Below are 26,129 nucleotides of genomic sequence, written 5' to 3' on the forward strand. Positions count from 1 at the left end.
GGAGATTCAAAATACCCTTCCTTGTCAGTGTCCGATATTTGACTACCTATAGGTCAATAGGACCCAAGAGAAATACTGTAGTAACTATTAAGAGTTTCTCAGAGAAAAAAACTGTTCTCAAAGGCCCTGAACTGTCTTTGAAAAGGCCTGAATATCACATAGCAGGATACTTTTACTAGTTCAAAAAACTGCAGGGATACCTGGGTGGCTCAGTGGTTGAGAGTCTGCCTTTGGCTCAGGTCATGATCCTGGGGTCCCGGGATCAGAGTCCCACACTGGGATCCCTGCAGCAAGCCTGCTTCTCCCTCTGTCTCTGCCTCTCATGAATAAATAAATAAAATCTTAAAAAAAAAAAAAAAACCTGCAAAAACATCCTTTCAAAATCAGATGAAAATCAGTAACATAAGACACTTGTTCTTTAGAAAAGAAAATCTCAATTCACCTGCTAAAATGACAATCATAGCAGACAGTATGGCCTATGCTTAGGGCACATTTCTTGTGCCAGCTAAACCAAGAAACCTTAGGAACCCCCATTCCCAACCCTTCCCAAACAAAAATTCTAGAAGTGAAAATAGGGTGTCGCAAGATCTCATTTAGAAACAGAAATCCTACTTTATTCCATCACAGAGAGTAAAAGATCATTTGCCATCTTTCCACAACCCTGCAGAAAATACTTTTCCTAAAGTTTTTCTCCTAATACTTGTACTGTAACTTCATTATGATTAGGTTCCTTTGCATTCCTATATACTCCCTTTAGTTTATTCCCCCATGGTCTATGGCAGGGTAGATTTCAAAGCAGCTGCAAAGTTTTTTAGAAAACACCTACTTTGACCTGCTTGCAATAGATCAAAATAACTTGCAAGGATAATTAAGTCATTTCTCCAGCTACAGATGCAATCTTCAAATCAATTCAATTTTCCTCTAAAAACCTGCAGTTATTTTTAAAGTCTAATAACTCTTAAGTAGCAAGACTGATGATCCTGAAAAAAAGGGGAACATCCACAGCCTCCTGTAACTGGGAGGTGCTTGTTACTTCAGTTCTTCAATCAATAATATATTGGCAATTTTCTCTTAATAAATCTTGCCCATTTTCTCCTGAAGAGAATGTCTTCTCAGATTATTTCACTTGGCATTACACAGCATCCAAAGCCCTTCTCTACTTCAGTCAACACGACTTCCAGAGTTCTACCCAAGATGTGTTGGGAGCAGAGGGGAAGAGGGTGACATGTCAGTCTAATTGTTAAAAACTTCAATTTACTGGATTTTCTTAATACAGTAACTAAATACCACTCAATCTTCAAGGGATACCATTATGAATAAAATATACCTGCTAGTTATGCTTATTTCCTTCCTAGTGACCAATAAACAGGTCCATTCTTCTCATTCACTCTTCAGCTCTTTAGACTCTAGCACTTAAATGAAATCTTGGTAACTATGTACATAAAATCATGCTGAAACAAAATTATCTGTAGTTTTTGGAAAACTTCTTCCTTTACTGGAACAAAGTGTGGAAGCTTCACTGGAAATTCAAGATTTCCAGGGAAAAGACAAACCATCTCTCTCTAAACAGAAAGGTACCTGTGTTTAGTTCAATTCACCAATCACCAAAGCCTAAAAAATGGAAGAGGAGGTACGGTACATGCGTGGGTGGCAAGAACTACCATCTTCTTTGATGTATTTAGTCATCAATTTCCACAACCACCTTTGGTAGTCTGAGCAGTTTGACAGTGTGGTTGCCAAACAAAGCAACATTTCCCTATGGAAATTACATTACACCCAACATGTGAAACAAGGAATTCAAGTTCCCAAAACATTTTGACATTATTCATCAGCTAATAAATTTTAGGCCCAAGGTTACAAAACTCTATGCAGTCAAATGTCAAAAGCCACATTCAGGTGGACCACCTCATACAGAAATCTTCATGATAGGTAGATAAACACCAGTGCCATTTCTTCAAATTAAGACAACTCTTTAATTCCTAAAATCTTTAAGAGAAATAATCAGCTACAACTGCAATTGAGATAATATAATCAATACTGCCCATTTTCCCCCATTCAATTTGAGTATCAAAATCCTGAATATTGACTAGCCCTTTACTCTCCTCTCCACATTTCCATACCAGTAACACTTTAAGAAATAAAAGCCCTATCAAGATCAGGTCAGAGGAACTCTCTCAACACCTGGTATCGGTTATCCAAAATAGGTTTTAAAAATCCATTAATTAATCAGAATTATCACATATTAGTTATCACCAGATATTTTTTGTGTCTTCCAAGCACAAAGCTTAGCATACACATAAGCACACTAGGAACTACTACATCCTACCCAAGCAGGCAGAAAAAGGGACATTGTTACTAGTGTAAAACATGTAAGTACTTACATAATTGACACCTCAAAAGTGTAATTTGGTAATTTCCTAACTTGTATGGTCATTTTTCATCCTTTCTTTCCCTCCATTTAAAATGAACAATTGACTCCTAATTATTTATGAGGTAAACAATGGCACAAAAATCTAAATTCTGCCCAAATGAATATTCTAAGCTGAGAAATGCAGTCAGGAAGCCAGTATTTCACACCCCAGCTCAACCTATGGAGTTTAATTAAAAGACATTTGTTTTCTCACCCATACAAAATGTTCACAACTCTCACCTCATGGGAAAAAAACAATTAGAACAGACTTTAGCACTGACAAAAACTAGTACTAAACATAAAACAGTAAACTAATTGTGGCATTAAGCTTACTCTTAGAGCAAATTTATACTTAAAGTTTTCAGAATATATTTAAGTTACAAGCTATGTAATCTTTTAAAAAATAACAAGACCATCTTTGAGGCTACCAGATTTCATGCCCTTATTCTGAATGTAGAATGTATGTTGCTTTAACATACTTCTAACTTCACAACTTCTCATAGGGTAGGAGGATTTAATTTGTACCTAGAACTAAATTTTCATTTAAAAGAACTTTTATGTTGACCTGGGAATGATAGCTTAGATCAGGAGTCAGCAAATATTTTCTGTAAAGGGACAGATTAGTTTTAAGCTTTGTGGGCTACATGCATCTTTGTATAGTAATAGTTTTTAACCCTTTTAAAATGCAAAAGTATTCTTAGCTCATCAACTGTTCAAGAGCAGGCCATAAGCTGAAGTTTGGGGATCTAGAACTTAAACACTCATTTCCAGTGTTCCCTTCCTGAGGCCAGAATCTCCATACCTTTATTTTTATACTCTAATCATTTTCTGAAATTAAGCTTTTCCTCCTTTGTTACAATTTTTCTTTCCTTATATTGATTTCATGAATTCCTCTCACCCTGAAACAGGCTCACTTCAATCAGTCCTCATACCTCTATTTATCTAACCTAAAAATCAAGTAGGATTTTCAAGGTGAAGAGAACACCTCTCCAAGGTAACCTAGGCTGAGCAAAAAGAAACCACCCAAATTCCTAAAAGCTGTCACTTAATATAATCTTAATGATACAGCTTTGACAACTTTGCAAATCAGGTTGATAAATTAGTACACTATAATTACTAGGTCTGAAAATTTGGTAAGAGATCATTTTACAGCTTGTTACTAGATACCCTGTAAAGTGTACTAGTAATCATTCTGGGCTTTCTCCAATTAATTTGGAGATGTGGCTTCTGTTTAGACTCGCTAAACACAGGTTAATTTCAGAATTACGGATGTATGGGTTGGAAGCTAAGTATTAATTTACTTTCTTTAGGAAGTATAATTTACATGTACCTGAGAAACCTAGAATTTGCATACCAGTTACTTCAAAGTTGGGAAAGATGGACATTAATATACCTGACTTAATCTTACCTTGAAGTCACAATCATTCAGGTTCCAGAAGCTTCACACTTCTGTTTTAACCTTTTAACAGCTGTTGGTTCCTTCCACATGTTAGTGCTCTTAGAGATAGGTTTTAAATAAGCAATACATTATAGACTTTGTATGCAACTACCTAATGGCACAATTTTTCAGTGCAATGACCTCTAGCAACAATTAGAAAAATAATAAAATCAGAGTACTTAATATGCCCCCTCCAAACCCATACCCAGAAATAAGCCCCAAATATATTTACAACCATGGAGATGATGTGTCATGCTTCCAGTTTAAAATACAGTAAAATAACTAGATATATAATACCTACGGCACATTTAAAAATCTTTCCTGATTCCACACAGGTCTCCAAAGACAACTAAATGAGAAACTAGATCCCAATCATTTCAATGCAAGCTGAAAATGTCTTAATGAATATGAACTCTGGCATTATTCCTATGTAAAAGCATCAAAGATAAGTGTTCACTAAAACATTATATCAGCTACCATTATTTAGAGATGTGTATTAAGGGATTTTAGTATTATATTATTTTAAAAAAGAGTGGCATTCAGTATGATTAACCTTAACACTTACGTGAATTACTAAGAAATGCCAATTGCCATGTCAGTCCTTGAAATTCATTTTACAAGTTAAAAATTCAACTTTCTAATTGTAGTAGGTATCATCCCTTCCAAATGTGATCTGATGGCCTGGTTTAACAAAAACCCCACACAGACAAACGCTAAATATAAGGGGCGGGGGGGGGGGGGGGGATGAAATATGATTACCTTGGAGTGCACACACAGGTCAGAAAACATGTGACGATATATGGGTTCCTATTTGATTGTTTTCATGATTTTTAAGAAGTGAGCATGAAAATAAAATCTTTATTTTCAGTTATTACCCACCAAATAAGAGAAAGTTAGGTTCACAGTTTTAGCTCTTGACACAAAGTGAACTAGGAGGCAAATTTACATCCATCAGAAACAACTAATGGACCAACTTTTTAAAGTTGAGGCTATCTTGAAAGCTTGCAACATACCAGATATTGCTGTATTCTCTAGTGACAGAATGCCAGCAATGGCTGACACTAAGTAGAACTTGTGAAGTGTTTTTAATAGGTGTTTTCTATATGTTGCTAAAAATCAAGAGGCTTATAAACGCGTTACATGTCCAGAAACAAGTTAAGATACTTGCAAGTCTAACCACAATGATTTAGGAGTGTATGTTGCAATCTCAAGAGGGGTCAATAGTCCATATGGACTAAATTAATACTTGCCTCTGGGTAGCAGGTATGTTTGTAAATATAAAATTATATTAGACATTAGCACCAGTGCAGAACATGCTCAGCATAAGATCCAAAACACCAGCACAAAAGTTTATCCATCATTAAAAACCAATTACCTCCTTCCTAAGATGTCCAACCAGCAGGTAACTAGATTAATAAATCTAATCCAAATGAATTAACTCTTGTACTGTACAATTTCTTTTAGGAGTATATGGGAGAATGAATCAGCTAAATAGCAGACATTTTATGATTTAAGATCTTCAATATTTTAAAACTGGACATTACCATACACAGGTAGAAAATACTGAGTGACAAAAGATCTTTAAAACTGTACATGAAAATTCCTTTCCTGTTTACTAATAAATGTGGCATAAGAGTAAAAAAAAAGATCCTAAAAAATCTGTTGATAATTCTCTCCATGTATGCTTTAGTAAGTGGTGATGCTCCCATTTAAGGAATCCATTAATCTAATTTTCTAATGGAGGAAGAGGTCAAAGATACTTATCACTTTCTGTGGAACAGTCTTCTATCAACTTAAAACCAAAATTAAAAGCAATATAGGAAATTCAGAAACAGTAAAATTTTTGGTATATTTCATGGATGGTGCTGCTGTTCCAACCGTATAAAGTAAAGCTGTCTGCTTTCCAAATTCTAAAAATTAACATACTCCCCCATCTTACCATACAAACCAGTGCCCTTTGGTTTCTTTAGAAAAAGGAAAGGTTTAAGGGTTATTGATTATGGAAGAACAATTTTGATTTGGGACCTTCCACACACACAAATCATACTGAGTGGCCAGACACTTATTTTACACAAGTTTAAATATTATGCAGTAGCCAAATCAACTTGTTCCACCCACCCTTTGGAGGAAAAAAAATCCCAACACCCATAAAACTACTTCACTTGATAGGATGTGTATCAACAATAAGTAGCTTAAATTTTCAACAATAAGGTGTCTAGTCTGGTTTTTAAAATGGGAAAGTCACACATTTTAAAAGTAAATATAGTTGAAATTGTGAGTCAATTATAAATTTGAATCTAATGAACCATGCAAGAGCAAGGGTTAATAAACCAATGTGCTTTGAATTTGTTCAAGTACTGATATTTCTGTATATAAAGATTTAGCATATATAACAGCTATCATGAGAAGTGAAAAAAAGATTTTCCCCAGAAATGAAAATATTAAAACTAAGTTAAAATACATATAGTATTAGTATTCCACACAGCATAAAATTTGACAAATCAAAGTTTACATGACCCAGCTGACCATGTGTGAAAATGCAAAGCAGGTATTAAAACTGATATTATGTCCAATATTTAAAACCAGTTTGTAATTGGGAGAACATCTAAATCCTTAATTAAAAAACACAAATGAAGTGAAAGCTTTAAACTGGTACACACTGTTCACACCTATATTTCAAGTTTGGAAATGCATATTTGCAAGCAGCAATACAAAAGTATTCATGAAGAATGCATAATCTCTGAAAATTATGAAAACATCCCTGCTACCAATACATTTCTAAATACAAAACTGACTACCATATTGTTACTTCTGTGTAGCGAGAGAAGTTCATTTTCAAAACAGATAAAATTCAGTCTTTAGGTGTGAATGGTATGAATGACAGTCTTTTTTTTTTTTTTTTTTTTTTTAAATTCTTAAGTCGTTTGGGATCCTTAAGCATGCAAAACCTCAGATGGGATGGGTCCACAAAGGAACCAGGGTTGTCTTATGGCATCCAGTTAAGCCAGAGCTGGGAATGCCTCAGGGTCATCTACATCAGGAGCAGAAGCACTTGACTGAAAAAGAAACAAATCAAAATTAACAATTCTCAAATCTTGGATTACTAGTGTCTACATTTAGGCATATAACTCTAAAAAATCTTGACATTAAGTACTATGTAAAAATGTGTCAAAGCTTTATTGTTAGGGATCAGGACCATAAATATTTGCAATGAGTCTTGTCCTGAATGTCTATCAAAACCTAGGACGGGATGCCTGGGTGGCTCAGCGGTGTAGAGCCTGCTTTCGGCCCAGGGCATGATCCTGGAGTCCCGGGATGGAGTCCCACCTTGGGCTCCCTACATGGAGCCTGCTTCTTCCTCTGCCTAGGTCTCTGCCTCTCTCGAATAAATAAGTAAAATCTTTAAAAAAAAAGGGGGGGGGGGAACCCCCTGGATGGCTCAGCAGTTTAGCACTGCCTTTGGCTTAGGGCATGGTCCTGGAGTCCCAGGATCAAGTCCCACGGCAGGCTCCCTGCATGGAGCCTGCTTCTCCCTCTGCCTGTGTCTCTGCCTCTATCTCTCTCATGAATAAATAAATAAAATCTTAAAAAAATAAAAAATAGGAAAATTCTTTAATAACATCGTGGGTTTAATTTTCTAATAAATCACACAGGTAGATTCACATGACGGATGTATGTGGATTCTTTTTTAGTATTTTATTCTCCTCACTTGCTAAATAAGAATGGCATCAATTTGAAAGCAGCATAAGAAACCTATTATATATAATGATTCATTCATCAATGTTAGGAAGGGACCCAACTGCTATTTACAATCAAAGAACAAGTAACAACAAAAATGTATTAAAAGATCCATACACACAACACAGACCCTTTAAAAAGCCTAATGTTCAGATGAAGAAAAAGAAATCACTCCATTATTACCGGTGACCATTCTATGATATTAAGCTACCACTATAATACACTGACAGATTCAATCAGGTCCCCAATTTGCATATCATGGGTTGAGAATTCAGGAGGACGTCACTGGTTTCCTAGCCAGACAGAGACCATGAATTAACCTAACGCAAAGGTTACTGCTAATACTTTAATTTCAGTCATTAACAGCATATACTTTGGCATCAAATGATCAGAGTAAAAATTTATCAATCACTAGGTCTTCTATAAAAATATTTAAGAACCTGTCATATACACTGTATGAGGCATTAAATTATAAAGGGAGGACAAAAATGAATCCCAGCTCTCAACACTGCAGTCTAGTTTTTTCTAGATTATTGAAAAAGTGTCAATAATCATCCGGTTAGTGTCACACAATTATGCACACAAATGCTACACTGATACTCAAAAATGTAGCCAAGAGTCAAGGCAAAGGAGATAGTTGGCATTTCAAGTAGACTTTAGCTAAAGCTCAAGTTAACTTGGTTCCCTGTACCTAAATTTCCTCTTCTGTAAAATGGGGATATCAATATAGTAACAAGAATGAAATGCCATAGTACATAAAATACCTAGCACACCACCATGACCAGCACCAAATACTCAAAAAAGTGAAAATTTAACTTTACTAGCAAGCACTCTTCAGTCAATTTAAGTGCTTTTAAGCAAAAATACAGCCTAAAATGTAATTTCTTGAAGGTATATCTAACTACTTCTTCCTTCTAATCCTAGCCCCAAAAGGACCCAGGGCACTGATTTACCAAAAGAGGTCCTCAAATTACTTTAAAAAGAATTCTTAAAATTACCTTGTCAGTTCTGCTGCCACGGTTTGGACGTCCACCACGCCCACGGCCACCTCGTCCTCCCCTGCCACCACGTCCTGGGCGGCCAAGGTCTCCAAAATTGATCTCCAGCTGAGACGTTATATCATTTGCTGGCTTCCGGAAATGATGGTCCATAACCGAATCTTCAGCATGAGCCTAAAAATTTAAGAGTAGGTCATGGGGTGATTAACAGGAAAGCAACACTGCAAATTTCTAATTATTGAGCTTTCTCTTAAAAAGACCAAGAATCGGGATTTCCTGGGTGGCTCAGCGGTTTAGTGTCTGCCTTTGGCCCAGGGAGTGATCCTGGGGTCCTGGGATCGAGTCCCACATCAGGCTCCCTGCAAAGAGCTTGCTTCTCCCTCTGCCTGTGTCTCTGCCTCTCTCTGGGTCTCTCATGGATAAATAAAAGCTTAAAAAAAAAAAAAAAGAGGGATCCCTGGGTGGCGCAGCGGTTTAGCGCCTGCCTTTGGCCCAGAGCGTGATCCTGGAGACCCGGGATCGAATCCCACGTTAGGCTCCCGGTGCATGGAGCCTGCTTCTCCCTCTGCCTGTGTCTCTGCCTCTCCTTCTGCCTGTGTCTCTGCCTCTCTCTCTCTGTGTGACTATCATAAATAAATAAAAATTAAAAAAAAAAAACATTAAAAAAAAAAAAAGACCAAAAATCCAATCTGTACTTCGTGAACAAATACAACAAATGATAATTTAAAAATATCAATGCCACTAAGGTAATATGTAAACTTGGAGATCAGCTGTGATCTTAAAGGAAGAGTTCCTTTCACTTTTAACTTTATAAACTACATGTGATATTGGCAAGTCTTGATCAGAGGTATGTAATCACAACCACTCAAGTCTCTAGGGCCCATTTGAAACCTACCAAATCATAATCTTTAGTGAAGTTTGGGTAAGTACATTTTAAATATGTCCTTCAGATTAGATTCCAATGTGAACCCCTGATGAAGACTTTTGGATAGATTGCACGGGAGGTCTGTATCAGGGATTAATACTAAATCACTTTGTGAGTTTTAAAGAAAATTCTGGGTCTGCACTCTTCTAAGTCTGACTTGGGAAAATTGCAGAATTACAGACTCAAAAGTGAAATCAGGGAACCTTGAAAAGCTATAAGCACAAATAAATCCAAGCCTTAAATACAGCCAGGTAACCTTAATGTCAACATATTTGTGAAATCCAGGTCCTCCTTTGTATTTATATATAAGGTATACCACCCACTCTGTAAAAAAAACAAAACAAAAGCCGGACAATTTTACACTGCTTAATTCCTAATTTTTTCCTGTATGTTTGGAATGAATAAATTTTCACCTTCTAGTTCCAAACCTTTCTTATAGTACTTTGGAGTGTGTTTTAGTTTTTCTAAATGCAGGTACAATCCTTTTCTGAAGGAATAATGAACATTTTGTTCTTTTTAAATCCTGTAACACCACAACTGTTAATAACTTACCACTCACTCTAAGTACCAATGAATTTTATATCTGCGTCTTCGCCCCTTTGTCTAATATCCAAATTAATTGTCATTCCTTAGTGCTAAGCCAATCTAAAGGCAGTAGACGGTTCTTCTTAAAATATCAACTTTAGGGCAGCCTGGGTGGCTCAGCAGTTTAGCACCGCATTCAGCTCAGGGCCTGATCCTGGAGACCCGGGATTGAGTCCCACATCGGGCTTCCTGCATGGGGCCTGCTTCTCCCTCTGCCTGTGTCTCTGCCTCGCCCTGTGTCTCATGAATAAATAAGCTCTTTATATATATATATATATATACACACACACACACACACACACACACATAAAGTCAATTTAAATTAATGTTTAAATGTAAATCCAGAAAACCTGCAAAGTCAATTATACATACTAATTGTTTGCTATTGCAAAACAGTATTATCAATTCATTAATTAGAAGCATTTAAGTTTCTAGGAAACAGAAGCAAAAAAGCCTAATTGATATACTACTGAAACACCTCAAAGGTTTTATTACAATAATATAGAGGAAGTTTAAATGTTGGTGAACATCCCTTTAAGACAGCTAGTAGGATAAATCTGCAAAGTTTTTTTTCTAGAGCAGTGAATGATAATCAGGAAATAAGAGCTTTGGCTTCAGCTCTGTCAATTAATACCCTAATTCAGTTATTCATAATCAATTTCACATTTTAATTTTAAAACTTTCTAATTATATATAACGGTTATTTCTGAGAAGCTCAATGTAAAAACATGATACCTAACCTGATGTCTACAAAATGCATGAAGAGACTTCAGAGTAATTAATGAATCAAGAAAAATGTATCAGTATTTTGTGTATGTGTCTTGTTTTGGAGAAGACCTCAAAAAAGTTACAAATTATGCCAAAGGTACCTTAAGTAAATCTTTTCCATATTAACCTAAGCAGTTTAATCATTTCTACAAATTAACAATCTCCCCAAGATGAATTTTCATTGTTTCTTTAATCAAGAATACTTTAACCCAGATACACAACTCTATCTGCAAGAATTATAAAAAAAATTTTTTTAAATAAGCAAAAGCATTCAAATGAAGCAAAACGTCTTTTCCGACACGACTTCGCACTTTACAACATATCCCTGTTTATATTATTTTATGGAGTCAATGTTGTTAAAAAATAATTTCTAAACCATAAGTGTCTCAACCTTTATTTTACAATGTTCCAAGTTTGTTTCACAGCTATTTGTTTAGAAAATGAAGACGCAATATCTCATTGAATCTTTTAATTACACTGCCTTAGTAACATTTCAATTTAACTTTATGATTAGCATCTCCTACTTGCATAAGCCTTAAATGATGTAGCAGTGGGACTTTCCTCTAATAACGTGCTCCAGGGATTGTTACCCAATCAAAAACCACGAACATACCTTTCTCAAGTATTTTCATTAGTAAATTACTTTGCTGGTTCTTATTAAGACATCAGTCCTCAATAAGTACAGCATCATTTATTAAAGAGTCTTGATCATTATAAATGACAGGCAGAGAGTTTGAAAAACTGAAAACTGAATACTGATGAAGCTACGGTCTTAGGTTAAACCATAAGAAAATGCAAACCTTTCAACAATTCAGTTAGGCAAGATTTTTAAAAATATTATCACAACTTTGAAAAGACCTACCTTATTTCTAAAACACTAGTAACTGTATGATAAACACCTGATTGCTTTCTAGAAAAAAACAACAAAACCACCACATTAAATACATTATTGACTGAAGGACTACCTTTCTTGAAATATATGGTAATGCAGTTTATTTCCTTTTTGAGCATCTTATCTACCCCAAATGATCCTATGTAAAGTTTTTATTCTTTATAAACAGATTAGCTATGTTTTGAAAAAGTATAAATACCATTCAATAAACATCTGCACATTTTCAGACATCACAAAATTTAATTTTTTACCTCTTCACTCTTTGATTTATGAAGAACAAATCCCTTCTTCCACTGCCCATCAGCACCTTCATTTGGTTTTCGGATATTAAATTCTACTTTTGCCCGATCCTTATTTTGAATAGCTTTCCACTCATCCAAAGTCATTTCTTTTGGACCCTCTTCCTTTACTTCTTCAACTTCGTTCTCCCTGCGAAAAAACATGTTTTATAGCGGTAATGGGCTGATAAAATCTTAACTTATGATCAAAAGGAAGAAGTTAATCTTGGCTTGATAATCTTTAAAAGATTATCCAAGAACAAGAGGATACCAGTCTTGTCACCCAATGGTTAACACATAACTTGGTGGAGGCTAGAAATTCAGTGCTTGTTGAATTGTGAAAGCATGGATTACTGAGGAATATACAATTCAACTTCATAAACTATGAAATGATCAACTATCAGTAATAAACAATCTTTGTCTTTATCCAAAATATACATTTCTTAAAATCACACTACTTTAAAACTGTATCCTTATGTGATAACAGATGACCTAACTTCTCCTAAAACACATGTAACAAAAATAAAGGCAATCATCTAGGACACTTGTGAACAACCAAAATCCGTATTTTAGAGTATGAAAGAACTGTTCCTCTAGCTTTTATCAACATTTAACAGCAAACAATTTTAAAAGCCAGGTCCCCACAAATCCAAAATCCTATGTTCTCCAAACTTTCAACCAACCTGTATATGGACAGGAGAGGCTGTGGTTTCACTGGTTTTGGAACCTTCCACAAAACACAGCAGTTTCAGTACTGAATACTAAATTAGTTATTTCCAAATACAAGTCCCAGGATATAACTATTATACACTATCCTTTTCCCTATTTATAAAAACAAAGCATGGGCCTAGGAATTCATTATTTTAGTCTAATCTCAACTTGCAATTGTCACCAAACAAGTTGTTTGCTATTTTGGGAGCTCTGATTCCTTCCAAAGATAGCAGGTGATTCAGTTAGCCTTAGAGCTCAAATATCTGCCTTCCACTCTACTCTTCACCATTTGACAAATTCTATCTTAAAACTTCCTATACCAAGTTTACATTTTACTAATGATATCTTGGGACTCCTGGGTGGCTCAGAGGTTTAGCATCTGCATTTGGCCCAGGGCATGATCCCGGGGTTCCAGGATCAAGTCCCGCATTGGGTTCCCCACAGGGAGCCTGCTTCTCCCTCTGCCTGTGTCTCTGTGTGTGTGTGTGTGTGGGTGTGTGTCTCTCATGAATAAATAAATAAAATCTTAAAAAAAAAAGATCTTGGCTATCAACATCAAGTCCAACTCTGTCACTTTACAAATGAGAAAACTAAAGATCAAGAAAAGGTCCTACTTACTCCCAAGTCATGACACAGCCAAGAATAGAACTTGGCATACCTTTACCACATCATGAAACCACAACACCTACCTTCAGAGGTTGTAAGGATCAAATGAAATAAAACAGAAGTCCTGGAAACTATATATAAGGGAGTTAATCAAAGTCATTCTGTGCTTCTTAAATCTATGTGCTCACATGCAAGATGCAACTCTATATTTGCATTCTCCCCTACCCTGGAGTAAGACTAGAGACTGCTCTAATATCACCTTGGTCTTTAGCTTAAAAACCCCTATTTCATTCCTGAAATGAATGAAGGATTTGTTTGTAATACACTGTCAATATATATCATTTCTTCTGATAAACAGTTATAATCTTTGCAAATCACTCTTAAGGCCATTAAACATGGGCTTTGTTAAAGGAACAGTTGTGTTGGGCATTGTTAAGTACTTATATTAAGGTTCATTTCAGTCACCTATCACAATTTCATTACCACTAAAAATTATGATTTCATACTGTTTTATATAAATGAATTTATATTACCCCAAGTTCAACATATACTTAATACCATATATTTTTATCTACTCTAATAGTAAATCAACTACTATTCCTTCTTCAACAAACTAACTGAATGGAATATGGAATGGAATATGATACTATTACCAGTAATGGTTCACTGTAGGAGTAATTCTTGGAGAAAAAGCAAAGAATCCCCTAATTTAAATATCCTCCAGTTAAGAGTTACAGGCCCTCAATAACTGGTAATTCAATACTTTAAACCATAATACTGTAAGAAATGACTGGCATAGAATTTCTGCCTGGGTTGATGGAAACTAGAGGAAGGCATTAAATCACTTCTACCAGAATAACTTGTATCATTACAATTCTTCCACCCTTGAATAGAAACTTCAAAACCAAATCTTATACCTAAAAACTCAGAAAATGAAAAGGATTGAGAAAAGAAAAGCCAGTGAATCGATAACATATTCTGGCCTTTTGCTCTCCCCATACATTTTAAAACAAGCCAATAATGCTATGTTCCAAATTCTATGTTGATGGAAAGAAAAAAAATTCCAGAGAAATTTTAAAAAGGTCACATCTTCTGGATTAAACTGTCTCAGAATAGAATTTATATAAAGTTCAAAGGACTTTGAACTATGTGTTCTAAATACTGTAATTTCTCTGGACGCCTGGCTCGTTAAGGGGATGCCTGGGTGGCTCAGCGGTTCGTGTCTGTCTTTGGCTCAGGGTGTGATCCTGGGGTCCTGGGAAAGAGCACTGCATTGGGCTCCAGTGCTGCACTGCATTGGGCTCCCCTGCGGGGAGCCTGCATCTCCCTCTGCCTATGTCTCTGCCCCCCCCCCACTCTCTCACATAAATACATACATACATACATAAATACATAAATAAATAAAACCTTAAAATAAATAAATACTATAATTTCTCTTATGTCAACCATTTGGTCACATTTTTAGAAATCCCTAACTTCAGCTTCTAGTTCCCACTTATTCAGAGTCTGGACAGCCATGGTCACCAGGATTATTCATTACAACTTCTCAACCAAGTAAAGTATATAGCTAAATAAAATGCAGGACAACTTATTCTTACTCCCAATTCTCAGGTTAAATAGTTAATTTTTGTTCTTATGGCAAACAGGTATCACACTTAAATATGTATTCCTTATCTTTTCAGAGATAACAATGGTATTTTCAAATAGAAATAACCATTCTATTTTTCAAACCGTTATATAGCCCAATAAATTGAATATGTAAAGCACTCCTCTAAATAGATACTATTTGAGGAATAGGGGTACAAGTCTCCTGTTAAAAGACAGCAAATAATAGCATTAAATCTATGTTATTTTCTTGGTAAAAACCCAAACTACTTCCAGTGCTATGGAGTAAAACCATACATAAAACCACTACCCATAAAACCACTTACTTATTTTCAGTGTCTGCAACTGGATGTTCTTCACCTTCAGGTGTTTCCTCAGTCACATTTGATTGATCCAAGTCACTGCAATTATAAGATATTTGTTTCTGAATGTATTTTGGGGACTCTCTAAGGAAAAAAGAGAGAGAAAAGCAGCTAGGTCCATTTACATGTAGCTTAAGGATTCTTTTTACATATTTAAAATCCTCACATTCCCTAAGACCCTTTTCTTACTAAACTTACTTCCCAGTAGACCTCTAAGAAAAAATAATTTAAAAATACATTCTGATCCAAACTATAGTTCAAGTATTTGATTTAGAAAGTAGCAGGACAGAGTAGCTTCCTCTAAAACAAAACTTCCCCAGCCTATCAAATTCTTCTAATGACCATAGGGCCAATTGCTACAATAGGAACTACTAAAAGCACACAGAGAATCAGAATACCCAAATAACTTAAATTGTAAGGTTTCAGGAAAAGCTATATAGCCATATGAAAAGAAAAATTCATGTGTATCATAATGTAGAAAAACTTGTCATATGATATATTGTACTCAAACATATCCAACAAGATATTATAAGGAAGTAGCTCTGAGATGAGAGCATTTGTTCTTGTCCCGGGGACAAGTAAAATATAAGAGTTATGGTTAAACTCTAATAAAGCATAGAATCAATCTTATTTAAGTTATTTATTCAGAAAAATCAGAATACCAACGTTAATTCGTCTTTGACAGTTCCCCAGTTGTGAGATCCGCTACCTCCACGTTTGTCCTCATGCTTCAGGCCACTGTAATGTGAAAAAGAACTAACAAAACTGAGTTAACATAATACTCTTTAATTCTAGAAACTCAAATTTTGTTTTATTAAAGAAGTAAATTCCAATGTAAAAACAATAAAAACCAATATAAGACTTACGATCTATCACTTCCACTATGCCTATCAAATTCACGTTTGCCACGAGAATCAAATCCATCTCCTCGGCCCATTCCACGTCCGCGGCCTCCTCGACCTCTTCCAAGACCACCACGGCCTCGAATAGGCCGGTCAATAATCGGTCTATAACAAATAAAAAATATATTTTTTTTATTTGGAAGGAAGGGTGGGGGGGAGAGCAAATGCATCCAAAGGCTCAAATGTAAAAACATATTTACTGGCTAATAATTAATAGTTAAACACATGTTTTAGAAAATTTAAAACAGGGGAGCCTGGGCGGTTCAGTCGGTTGAGCATCTGCCTTCAGCTCATGATCCCTTCAGCTCATGATCCCATGTCCTGGGATGGAACCCTGTGTTGGGTGGGCTCCCTGCTCAGCAGGAATCTGCTTCTCCTTCTCCCTGTGCCTCTCCCCTTGCTCATCTCTCTCAAAAAAGTAAAACTTAAAAGAAAAAGAAAACTCAAAACAATCTACTTCTAAACACATAAAAGAAATCAGGACCAGGAAGCTCCCCCCAAACAAGAACATTTTTGCTTTCTCTGAAACTTCACTACTAGTGCCCATAACTTTCCCATGATTATTCATGTTATAATCCAGTAAAACCACTACACCTCACTAATACACTTCAAAATTAAAATAAACACAACTAACATGCATAATATGAGTAATGTTTTGCTGTAAATAGATCCCCAACAGGAAGGGCTCTCCTGCTAGCATCTGGGGATGACAAGGAAAAGAAATTGTCCATTCATTCAACTGAAGTGTTTCATTACAAGAAATCCAAGACTGAACACAAAAAATCGATACTAAAACGTTCTTAGTAGAACAATGCATCCACTCAGATTATTTCTCTGAAAAACTGATAAATGTAACCAGCCACACTGCTACCTTGCTAATCATGCCCAATTTATAGCTTTGCGTTAAGGTATGACTCTATAAACTGACAAAACATGAAGAGATTAAAAAGATCTTGCCTATCAACTGAAAATTCTCCTCCTTCACCCTTTTCTTCAAGTGGCTTTTCAAATCGTCGTTCACGAGGTGGTCGCCTTTCTGGTCTCCTATCAATTATTTTCCCTTCACTCTGCAGCTGTTGATCAGGTCTTCTTCCAACACGTCTTATTCCTGAAATGATAAATAACCTGCATAAGCAAATTATTTTTGCAAAACAAAAAAACTAGGCAGACTACTAAAAGATGAAAAAACAAAAGCCATTCTTTTAATCCAGTAACGAGCACTTGCTGCTGAAAAAGGCAAAAACTGGGCATCTCTATAAAATATAACAAAGTACCTAAGAAATTCCTATTAAAGACAACAAACTTGTTTCAGACTTGTTTAGTTTGCCAAATCATGCCTCCCCTACCTGTAACTGACTTGAAAGTCATCAGGGTAGCCACTATTCCCCATCACAAGATGCCAGTGTCTTAATTTAAAATTCTGACTTTTAAGGAATTTTAGGTATATGATACATTTTGGCTTTAAAGATATTAAAAAAGATTAACACCACTGGCCATTCATTAGTAATACCCAAGGAAATCAACATACTCATCAGATAAGGACTCTCAGAAAAAGTGAAGGCCACACTATTTACAGGATTTGAAGGAAATAAACTACAGTAAAAAGTGCTAATTCTATGAAATTACAAAACTGAAAGGAAAACAAATAGCACTGAAGGTTAGATCTCCATAGTTTCAAATAACTAATGAACCAGAAACAAGTATTGTTTTCCTCTATTAGTTTTTATATATGTATTCACATGTTTCTACCCATATTCATACACACGCACTAAATAAAACATAATGCTATGCAACCACTAGAAAATAGTTCAGTTGTTTATTAGAGAGCTCTCTCTTTTTTTGCCCTAACAGGTAGGTTTCAAAAGAATCTTTAAAAGCCACACACACATATACACACACACGGACCCCCTTTAAAAACAGTATTTAAGCAATAGAAACTTGTGGCACTAAGTGATAGCTGATGCGTTTACTGATTTCCCCCTGTATCATTTTTTCCTGTTGGTATCTGAGGCCCACAAAGGCAACCAACATGCATTATCGTTGGCCTGAAGTAAATAAGTTCATGACTGTAAAATTTCAGGTATGTTCTAACTCCCAAACCATAATTTCTTACACAGTCAAAAAGCAGCTGAGGAATTGATTTTATAGCAAGATCTTAAGTTGACTCACTCTGATTCCTTCAAAGAAAGTAACCCATCATCAGTATATATCCCATCATACAGTTGCTTGTAACTAAAGTCAAATGGTAAATATCAAACTGTTAAATGAAATTTTAAGGTCCATTCCACATAAACTCTCAGGATAAACCATAAATATTAGATCTTAAGGCATCTTAAACAAATGTTGTCATAGGTATAGTGTATTGGGGTGGAGCTATGGAACCAGTCCTTACAATGATATCCAAGCCAAACACACCCAAATGAACAATGGCTTCCTTCCTCACCCAATTTCACTATTATGCTTACAGAACCTAAAAAATTTACTAAATAATTTCACCCTATGACTGACATTTAAAAATTCAAGCTTCTCTTAACCTACTTGTATGTACTTGCAAACTCACTGGATTTTCAGTCGATTCCAGGCTTCGGGAAAAAAAAAAAAAAAATTTAAAAACGCCTTGGTCTACATTTTTAGCGATGACATTCTGTGGTGTCAGTTCTCAAATTCTTCAAATGGACAAAAGACAAGTGACAAAACTCCTATCATGTTAGATACTGTATCTAAGGTATGTCTAGCATTTGCCAGGACCTATATTCAAAGGCAAAGATCACATAATCAGGTAGCAATTTTTCCCACTGCACGAAGTGGACTTTTTACAAGTCTATCCTTCTCCAATGCCCCTGAACATCAACTGACAGGTAGTAGGGTCTGAAAAAAAATCTTTTTCATTCAACATTTCCCTTTTATTTTTAAGACTATGTTTTATGCAATTTAAGAGCAAGACTGCTATGTATTGCTGATCTAAGGAAGACGTTGATAGCTAATATGGAAGTTTTCCCAAGGAAAGAGTACTAAATGGTGAACTCCATTCTGGTTATAAACTCATATAATAATTCTCCACCTCTGTAATTTAAAATACTAGGTCCCAGGTTAAGCGCTTACCTCCTCCAAGATGGGCTTTATGATCAAAACAACTGAGGGGTTTAAACCAGGTTTCATGCTTTAAACATTCAAAATGGGTGAAACACATCTACCTGGTACACTTAAGATTTAAACATTAGGCTCAACGTTTTCAGGCACTTTTTTGGATTAATGAGATCAAGGAGGTAAACTTGAGCAAAAATAATAATTAACACAGGCCTGTGTCCCTTAACGCAGAAATTAAATAATTATTTAGCTGTGCTACAGGTTGCTTTAAAACTTAAGATGACTGAATAGATATTTGGTCTAAACGAAGTATACCCAGCTTTCCAACACTCCAAATTCTGCTTCTCCCCAACCTGTAATTTTGATACAAGAATTATTTTGTTTTATTCATCATAGATTCTTCATTCCAAGCATCACAGGAGTTCTGTATTAAAAAAAAAAAAAAAAAAAAAAAAAAAACCTTGAGCCAAAACCTAACACAATTGGTGATTCTGAAAATTAGTTGTATGCTACAAAATTCAAAACTAATGAGAAACAACTTCTTTCAGGAGCACGTGGCAGTAAAAGGTAATTTCAACTTTTAACATAAAAAGGCAACTTTTAAAGTTCCGGAGCTGATCGGGTACACGTTTTATCCTCCAACTGTTTTTGCTTTATTGTCCACACAGAAGGCAAACCAGCAATAAGAGAATGCAGAAATCAACCTCAAGACAACCCTGTGAAGTTTACAGTGACCTCTGGAAACAACTATTACCCGCCAATGAATCCCGACCATGCTTCACGCACACGTGGAGAAAAAAGCTACAGATTCAAAAGCGCTCTGCTGGGGCTAACGTTGTGACAGCCTCTGCACTCAATTCACCACGAGGCCCCGGCCGGGCCACCACACGAAATATTGAGTGAGGGGGTGGGGTGGGGTGTCGGGGAGAGAGGACGAGCTCAGGATTTCCTGCAATAACCAGTCTTCGTTCAGAATTCCCGCCTCTGCTTACCACAGTGTAAGCACATTTGTCTTCTCAAAAGCTTAATTCGCTCCAGCAAGTTAGTTGTTCTTACGAGTTGAAGGGAGGAGAGGGGACTACACGGCACATGGGGCACCTGAAGCCGTAGCTCACTCCACGGAACCCAGAAGTAGGTCAGGTGCACTCGGACCCCCGGCGTCTCGCTGGGGGGTACTCCGCGCCCTCGTGGGACAAGATGGCAGGAGAGGAGCCAAGCGCACCTCAAAGCAGCACGCCGAGGGCGAGCTCCGAGTGGGAAGGGGCCGTGGACCCCACGCCTGCCCGTAACTGCAAATGCTTCAGTCAGTGGCCAGCTCGCCCAGACCTCAGACCTCGGTCGCCGCGCCTGCCCGCCAAGGAATCCGGCGGGAAGGCAACAGCCTCCCAGGACAGCAGCGCGCTCGAGCAGCAGCAGCTTATCTCCGGGGCACGCTCCTCCGCTCAGAAACTGAGGCGGGAAGGGGGTGACTCCAGGAGCCTCGCAGGTGGCTTCAACTTGGGGCTACCACGCTCCCGGCACCTTCGCGGGACCTGGCTTTTGTAGCGTGAGGAGAAACGGGAGGCAATCGGCGGCCAAGCCTCCCGCGGGCCCTCGGAACTCCGAAAGCAAGTGGTAGCCGCAAGTCCCCCTCGCTCCTTCCCTCCATCCCGGTCTCCCCCACCTTCCACCACAGCTTTACCTTCTTTCTTAAGCGCCACGGGCGGCTGCGTCTCCTCTTTCTTGTCAACCACGCCAACGCTGGGGGGCAGCGGGTTCTTGCGGTCTTTCTGGGACTCTTTACGCAGCTGTTTGCCTGCCGCGTTGGAGTTGGTCTGGGCTGCGGCCTGAGCTGCGCTCTTGGCCCCAGGGCCCCCAACGCCGCCCCCGCCGGCTTCTTTTTTCTTGTTCTCTGCTGCCTTCAACACCTCAAAGGGGTCCGATTCGTCGTCAAATAACTGGTCGAATCGGTTGGTGACCACGCAGCCGAAGCCTTCCTGTAAGTGCCCAGGCATGATGGTGGCTCGGCGGCGCGTTCCTCCACGGATTGCAGCGGGCCGCGCCGAGCCAAGAGCGCCTGCTTCAGCTCTTCCCACAAGATGGCCGGGCCGAGAGAGGGGGGCCGGCTTCTCTTCCGGCGCCAGGCACACATCCGGGAGCGGCCAGCGCCGCACGGCACTATGGGGTATGTAGGCCAGAGTCGCTTCTCCTGAGGCGGCCCCCGGCGCCAAGACTACAATTCCCAGGATGCGTGGCGTGACAATTCTTCGCGCGCGCCTAAGAGGCGGGACCTCACGGAGGGAGTGGAGCGTGCTAGCAGAGGGAGTGGAAGCGCGGTGGTGGGCGGAGTCCTGCCACCTGCTCCAGCCACCCTTAAACTCTCTGGGTCTTGAGCTACACCGAAAACAGGAAAACGTGACGGCGTTTTTCGCTCGCGAAAGTTCTCTGTCTCTGGTTTTACTCACCCCGTCTCCAGTCCAGGACTAACTTTCCTCACCTCCGGGGGTGGGTCAAGGTGACTCCAGATTTTACAAACTTCTAGTGCTAGGGTGTTGCTGAGGTACCCCGCGGGCCTCGCGGAGGCAGGTCCCGATCCGTTCCAAGTCCCTAGCTGCCCAGGTGCTGGAGTCGCCCTCTTGCACCGCCAATAATGAATCGAGACTCTTCTGTTCAATGTGAGGAGGAATACGGTTTCTCTCGCGGGGACACGAACTGGGTTAGCGCAATTAATCAGAGACGAGTTGAACTGTCTCACAGGGCGGTGTTGCGCGCCTTTCCTGAGTGTTGCGATGGGTGCATTCATCGCAGCTAACTCCTAACAGTGCGGCACTAACTAGACAGAGGGCAAGCCTCGAAAAGCACTGTTTGTAGGAACACTTTCTGAAGTCAATCCAGTTGTCCATTAGCGTCCGGGAAGCCAAGGATTAGGTGTTAGTAAAATGTGCTCAAGAAACGTTTTAAAGCATCCGAGTGTGTAAGGGTGCCGAGGGATGCGATGAGGGTAGGGAAAATATGTCAGCAAATTAATTGCCATTACTAAAAGTATTGATATTAGTTGGGAATATTAAGGTCCAGTAAGGCAATAGATGATGTCAGTGCATATTCAAACATATTTGGTAAAACTCTTACTAACTTACCCATGTTACCACAAGCTAGGGAGTGGGGTAGGACTATCCTTAGCAATTTTTATCTTATGTATAGATCCCTGGTTTCCTCAAACAGATCTTTATGACTATCAAGTGTTATTACAATAAGAATACTTACAGATAAGCCCCATTTAGAGGAATTGTGTGGCTATGAGTTTCTGAGGTTTACTTGTGCTCCTCAGAGAATTTTACCTATTAATATAAAAATAAGAATGAGTTTTGGGGGAAAAGGGGAGAAATTTCTAAGTATTTTCAACTTCCTTCTCTCCCTTTCTTATCTCCTGGAATTTCGGTTAATCTGGGAAAGTTTTAAAGCCCACTTTTTTTTTTAAGCCCACTTTTAAAGTATACAAATAAAGCTCAAAATGGCAATTCTTTCACATTCACAGTTATTATTTTATAAGTAATTATTTTCACTCATGTTTCCTTCTTCTAAGAAGTTAAAATAGTCCTTAAAAAAAGAAGTTCCTGCTACTCTCCATAGCGAAAAATACCGACTGAGTAAACCTCAAGGGAGGAGGAAAGGAGACTTCTTGGGAGATTTGTTACTCAAAGGCTTGAGTTGTAAAGTGACAAGTGATAAGATACCACTGATTAGAAATGTAGCCTAAAATATCAGGTCTCTGTAGCAAATGCTTGAATCACATATTGTTCTCTGAAAAATATTCATGCAGCTTCACAGCTTTATCTTTAGCAAGCTCTCCAAAGAATTTTCTAGCAGTAAATGTTTAAAACTATTCAAAATCTTGATTAATGTTGAATAGTTACTAATTTTAACAAAACTGAGAGTAAGAATATTATACGTCCTTCCAGTCCTCATTTTTAGAATTGTAATACTCAATTCTCAACCGCATTACAACTTTTTACCCATTTCTTAATAATCTCAATCCCTTTTTGCTATTGCTAAATTAAAAATAATTGCTAACAATTCCTGCAATTTGAGCATTTACTATGTTCTTGACATCTTGTGCTAAGTTCCACATATGCGTTATTTCCTTTAATTCTCAGAACAACATTTTGAAGTAAATAGTATCATTTACAGATAGAGAAACTGAGGTTTGTGCCTCTCCCAAGTTCACCTTGTCTGAAACAATTCAAGCAGTCTGATCTCACAGTCTGAGCATCCAACTGTTATACTTGTGAGGGAAATGGCAGAGGGAACAAAGTCTTTCATCTTTATATTGCTATTACCTTTTAGCAAGGTAAAACTATTATTATAATACTTTGGGGACACTAGATATAGGCACCACATAAGTGTAAATAAAAGACTCTAATATTTAGTGTACTCTAAATACATTATGCATCTTTAAAACAAAAGCAATAGAGGTGATACTTGTGAAGAAAAGGGCAAGTCCTCTGTATCTGAGAATGCAATGCTAAGTATAAAATTGCAAGTCTACGCTCTTGCTAAAGTTAGAATATCAAAGCTAAAAATAGAAATATTACACTATTTTGCCAACTCAAACTTACTTTGAAGTTTGATCCTCTTAATTTTAAACTTCCTTTCCTTTTATTCTCCTGCACTGTACTCTTAAAAAGAGATTTATTGAGATATTATTCATATACCCTATATAACTCATCTATCTAAAGGGTACTATTCAAAGGTTTTTGGTATACTCACTGAGTTATGCAACTATCACCACTCGCTGATTTTAGGACATTTTTATCACCCCCAAAAGAAACCAATACCAATTAACAGTCATTCCCCATTCCCTCCACCCACAGCTCTAGGGAACCACTAATCCACTTTCTGTTTCATAGGTTTAACCTATTCTGGACATCTCATAAATAGAATTATATAACATGTTTTTTTGTGAGTGGCTTCTTTTACTTAGCATGTTTTCTGGATTCACTTATAGTAGTATCAGTACTTTATTTTGAATGAATAATATTCCATTACACAGATAGACTACATTTTAATTATCCATTTGCCAGTTGACAGACATTTGAGCTGTTTCTGCTTCTTGGCTATTATGAGTAATGCTGTTGAGAATATTTGTTTACAGGGCTTGTGTGGGCATGTTTTCATTTCTTTTGTATGTATATCTAGGAACGGAATTGCTGGGTTATATGGTAGCTCTACATTTAACATTTTGAAGAGCCAAACTGTTTTCCAAAGAGGCTGTACCATGTTACAATCCCACCAACAATTATGAGGGTTCTAATTTATCCACATCCTCACTACTGCTTGCTTTGTCTGTCTTTTTTATTATAGCCATCCTAGTGACTGAAGTGCTATCTACTGGAGCTTTGATTTGTATTTCCCTAATGGCTAGTGATATTGACCATCTTTTTATGTATTCATTGACCATTTTTGTATCTTTTTTGGAGAAAATCTATTCAGGTTCTAATTGGTATATTTATCTTTTTATAATCAAGTTGTAAGAATTCTCCAGATTTCAAGTGCCTTATCAGTTATTTGATTTGTAAATGTTTTATCCTATTTGTGGGCTGACTTTTCACTTTCTTAATAGTAACCTTTACAGCAGAAAAGCTTTTAATTTGTGATGAAGTCCAATTTTTCCATTCTTCTTTTGTCACTTGTATTTTTATTGTCATATCTAACAAGACTTTGCCTAAACCAAGATCACAAAGATTTACATCTATGCCTTCTTTTATCTATTTATTTAATGTCATCCATGCCTTCTTTTTTTTTAAGATTTTATTTATTTATTCATGAGACACAGAGAGAGAGAGAGAGAGAGAGAGAGAGGCAGAGACACAGGCAGAGGGAGAAGCAGGCTCCATGCAGGGAACCCGACATGGGACTCGATCCTGGGTCCCCAGGATCAGGCCCTGGGCTGATGGCAGGGCTAAACCACTGAGCCACTCGGGCTGCCCTAATGTCATCTATGTCTTCTTCCAAAACTTTTATATATATTTTTTTATAATTTTAGCTTTTACACTTAGGCCTATCATCCATGTATTTATTTTTTTAAAAGATTTTATTTATTTATTCATGAGAGACACAGGCAGAGAAAGAAGCAGGATCCCCGTAGGGAGTGTGACAGGGGACACACACGATCCCAGGTCTCCAGGATCACACCCTGGGCTGAAGGCAGGCGCCAAACCGCTGAGCCACCCAGGTGTTCCCTTATCATCCATTTAAAAATTATTTTTGTTTCATATATTTCCTACTTTTTTAATTCTTTTACTTTTCAATTTTTATGTAGGCTCCACACCCACCATGGAGCCCAATGTGGGGCTTTGAACTCACCACTCTAAGATCAAGACCTGAGTCAAGATCAAAAGTTGGACTCTTAACTGACTGAAACACCCAGGCGCCTCCTCCCTTCTTTTTAATTTAAATTAGTTTTGAATATGTCAAACCAAAATAAAGAACTTGAGAAGAAAAAAAAAGATACTGTTATTATTCATATTATTTAAAAATTTTTTTTATTTTGGACATTACAATAAATAGCAAGTTTTTAGGTTTAAACACATCCAATGAAGATCCAAATACATCTGTCTAAACCCCTTTGAAAATAGAAAACATGGTTTACACTTAATACTATCTAGTCATTCTAAGAATAGACATTTAATTCAACAATTATTTATTAAACATCCACCTGTGTGTCGGCACTATTCTGAGCCCTGAGGATTCTCTGGTGAACAAAACAGGCAAGGCTTCCATTTTCATGGGGTTTACACACTGGTGGAAAGAAATAAATTAAAAATAAGTAAATAGGGATGCCTGGG

General features: G+C 37.5%; 1 protein-coding gene across 4 annotated transcripts; it reads right to left on the minus strand.

The window, feature by feature from the left end:
* Positions 1-4,686: 4,686 nt before the first annotated feature.
* SERBP1 (SERPINE1 mRNA binding protein 1) lies at positions 4,687-21,525 on the minus strand. Of its 4 annotated transcripts, none has more exons than XM_072820763.1 (8): positions 20,987-21,525; positions 17,176-17,326; positions 16,183-16,323; positions 15,983-16,054; positions 15,281-15,355; positions 12,006-12,183; positions 8,585-8,758; positions 4,687-6,904 (listed from the first exon to the last, which is right to left on the minus strand). In XM_072820763.1, the coding sequence occupies exons 1-8, from the start codon at positions 21,297-21,299 to the stop codon at positions 6,848-6,850; spliced, it is 1,161 nt and encodes a 386-aa protein (XP_072676864.1). In that variant the 5' UTR covers positions 21,300-21,525; the 3' UTR covers positions 4,687-6,847. The 4 variants fall into 4 exon arrangements, with proteins under 4 accessions (XP_072676864.1, XP_072676862.1, XP_072676863.1 ...); XM_072820761.1 differs by having other exon boundaries at positions 15,281-15,400; XM_072820762.1 differs by having other exon boundaries at positions 15,983-16,072.
* Between the last annotated feature and the right edge of the window lie 4,604 nt (positions 21,526-26,129).

This window comes from Canis lupus, chromosome 3 (genome assembly GCF_048164855.1).
Source record: "Canis lupus baileyi chromosome 3, mCanLup2.hap1, whole genome shotgun sequence".
Taxonomy (NCBI): Eukaryota; Metazoa; Chordata; class Mammalia; order Carnivora; family Canidae; genus Canis; species Canis lupus.

Coding starts and splice junctions, on each gene's coding strand:
- SERBP1 (XM_072820760.1), bottom strand. CDS start 21,299: ATGCCTGGGCACTTACAGGAAGGCTTCGGCTGCGTGGTCACCAACCGA. Junction 16,073..16,182: donor CATAGTGGAAGTGATAGATC/GTAAGTCTTATA, acceptor CAGTTTTGTTAG/TTCTTTTTCACATTACAGTG. Junction 12,184..15,280: donor GTTGCAGACACTGAAAATAA/GTAAGTGGTTTT, acceptor GTTTTTTCGCAG/GGAGAACGAAGTTGAAGAAG.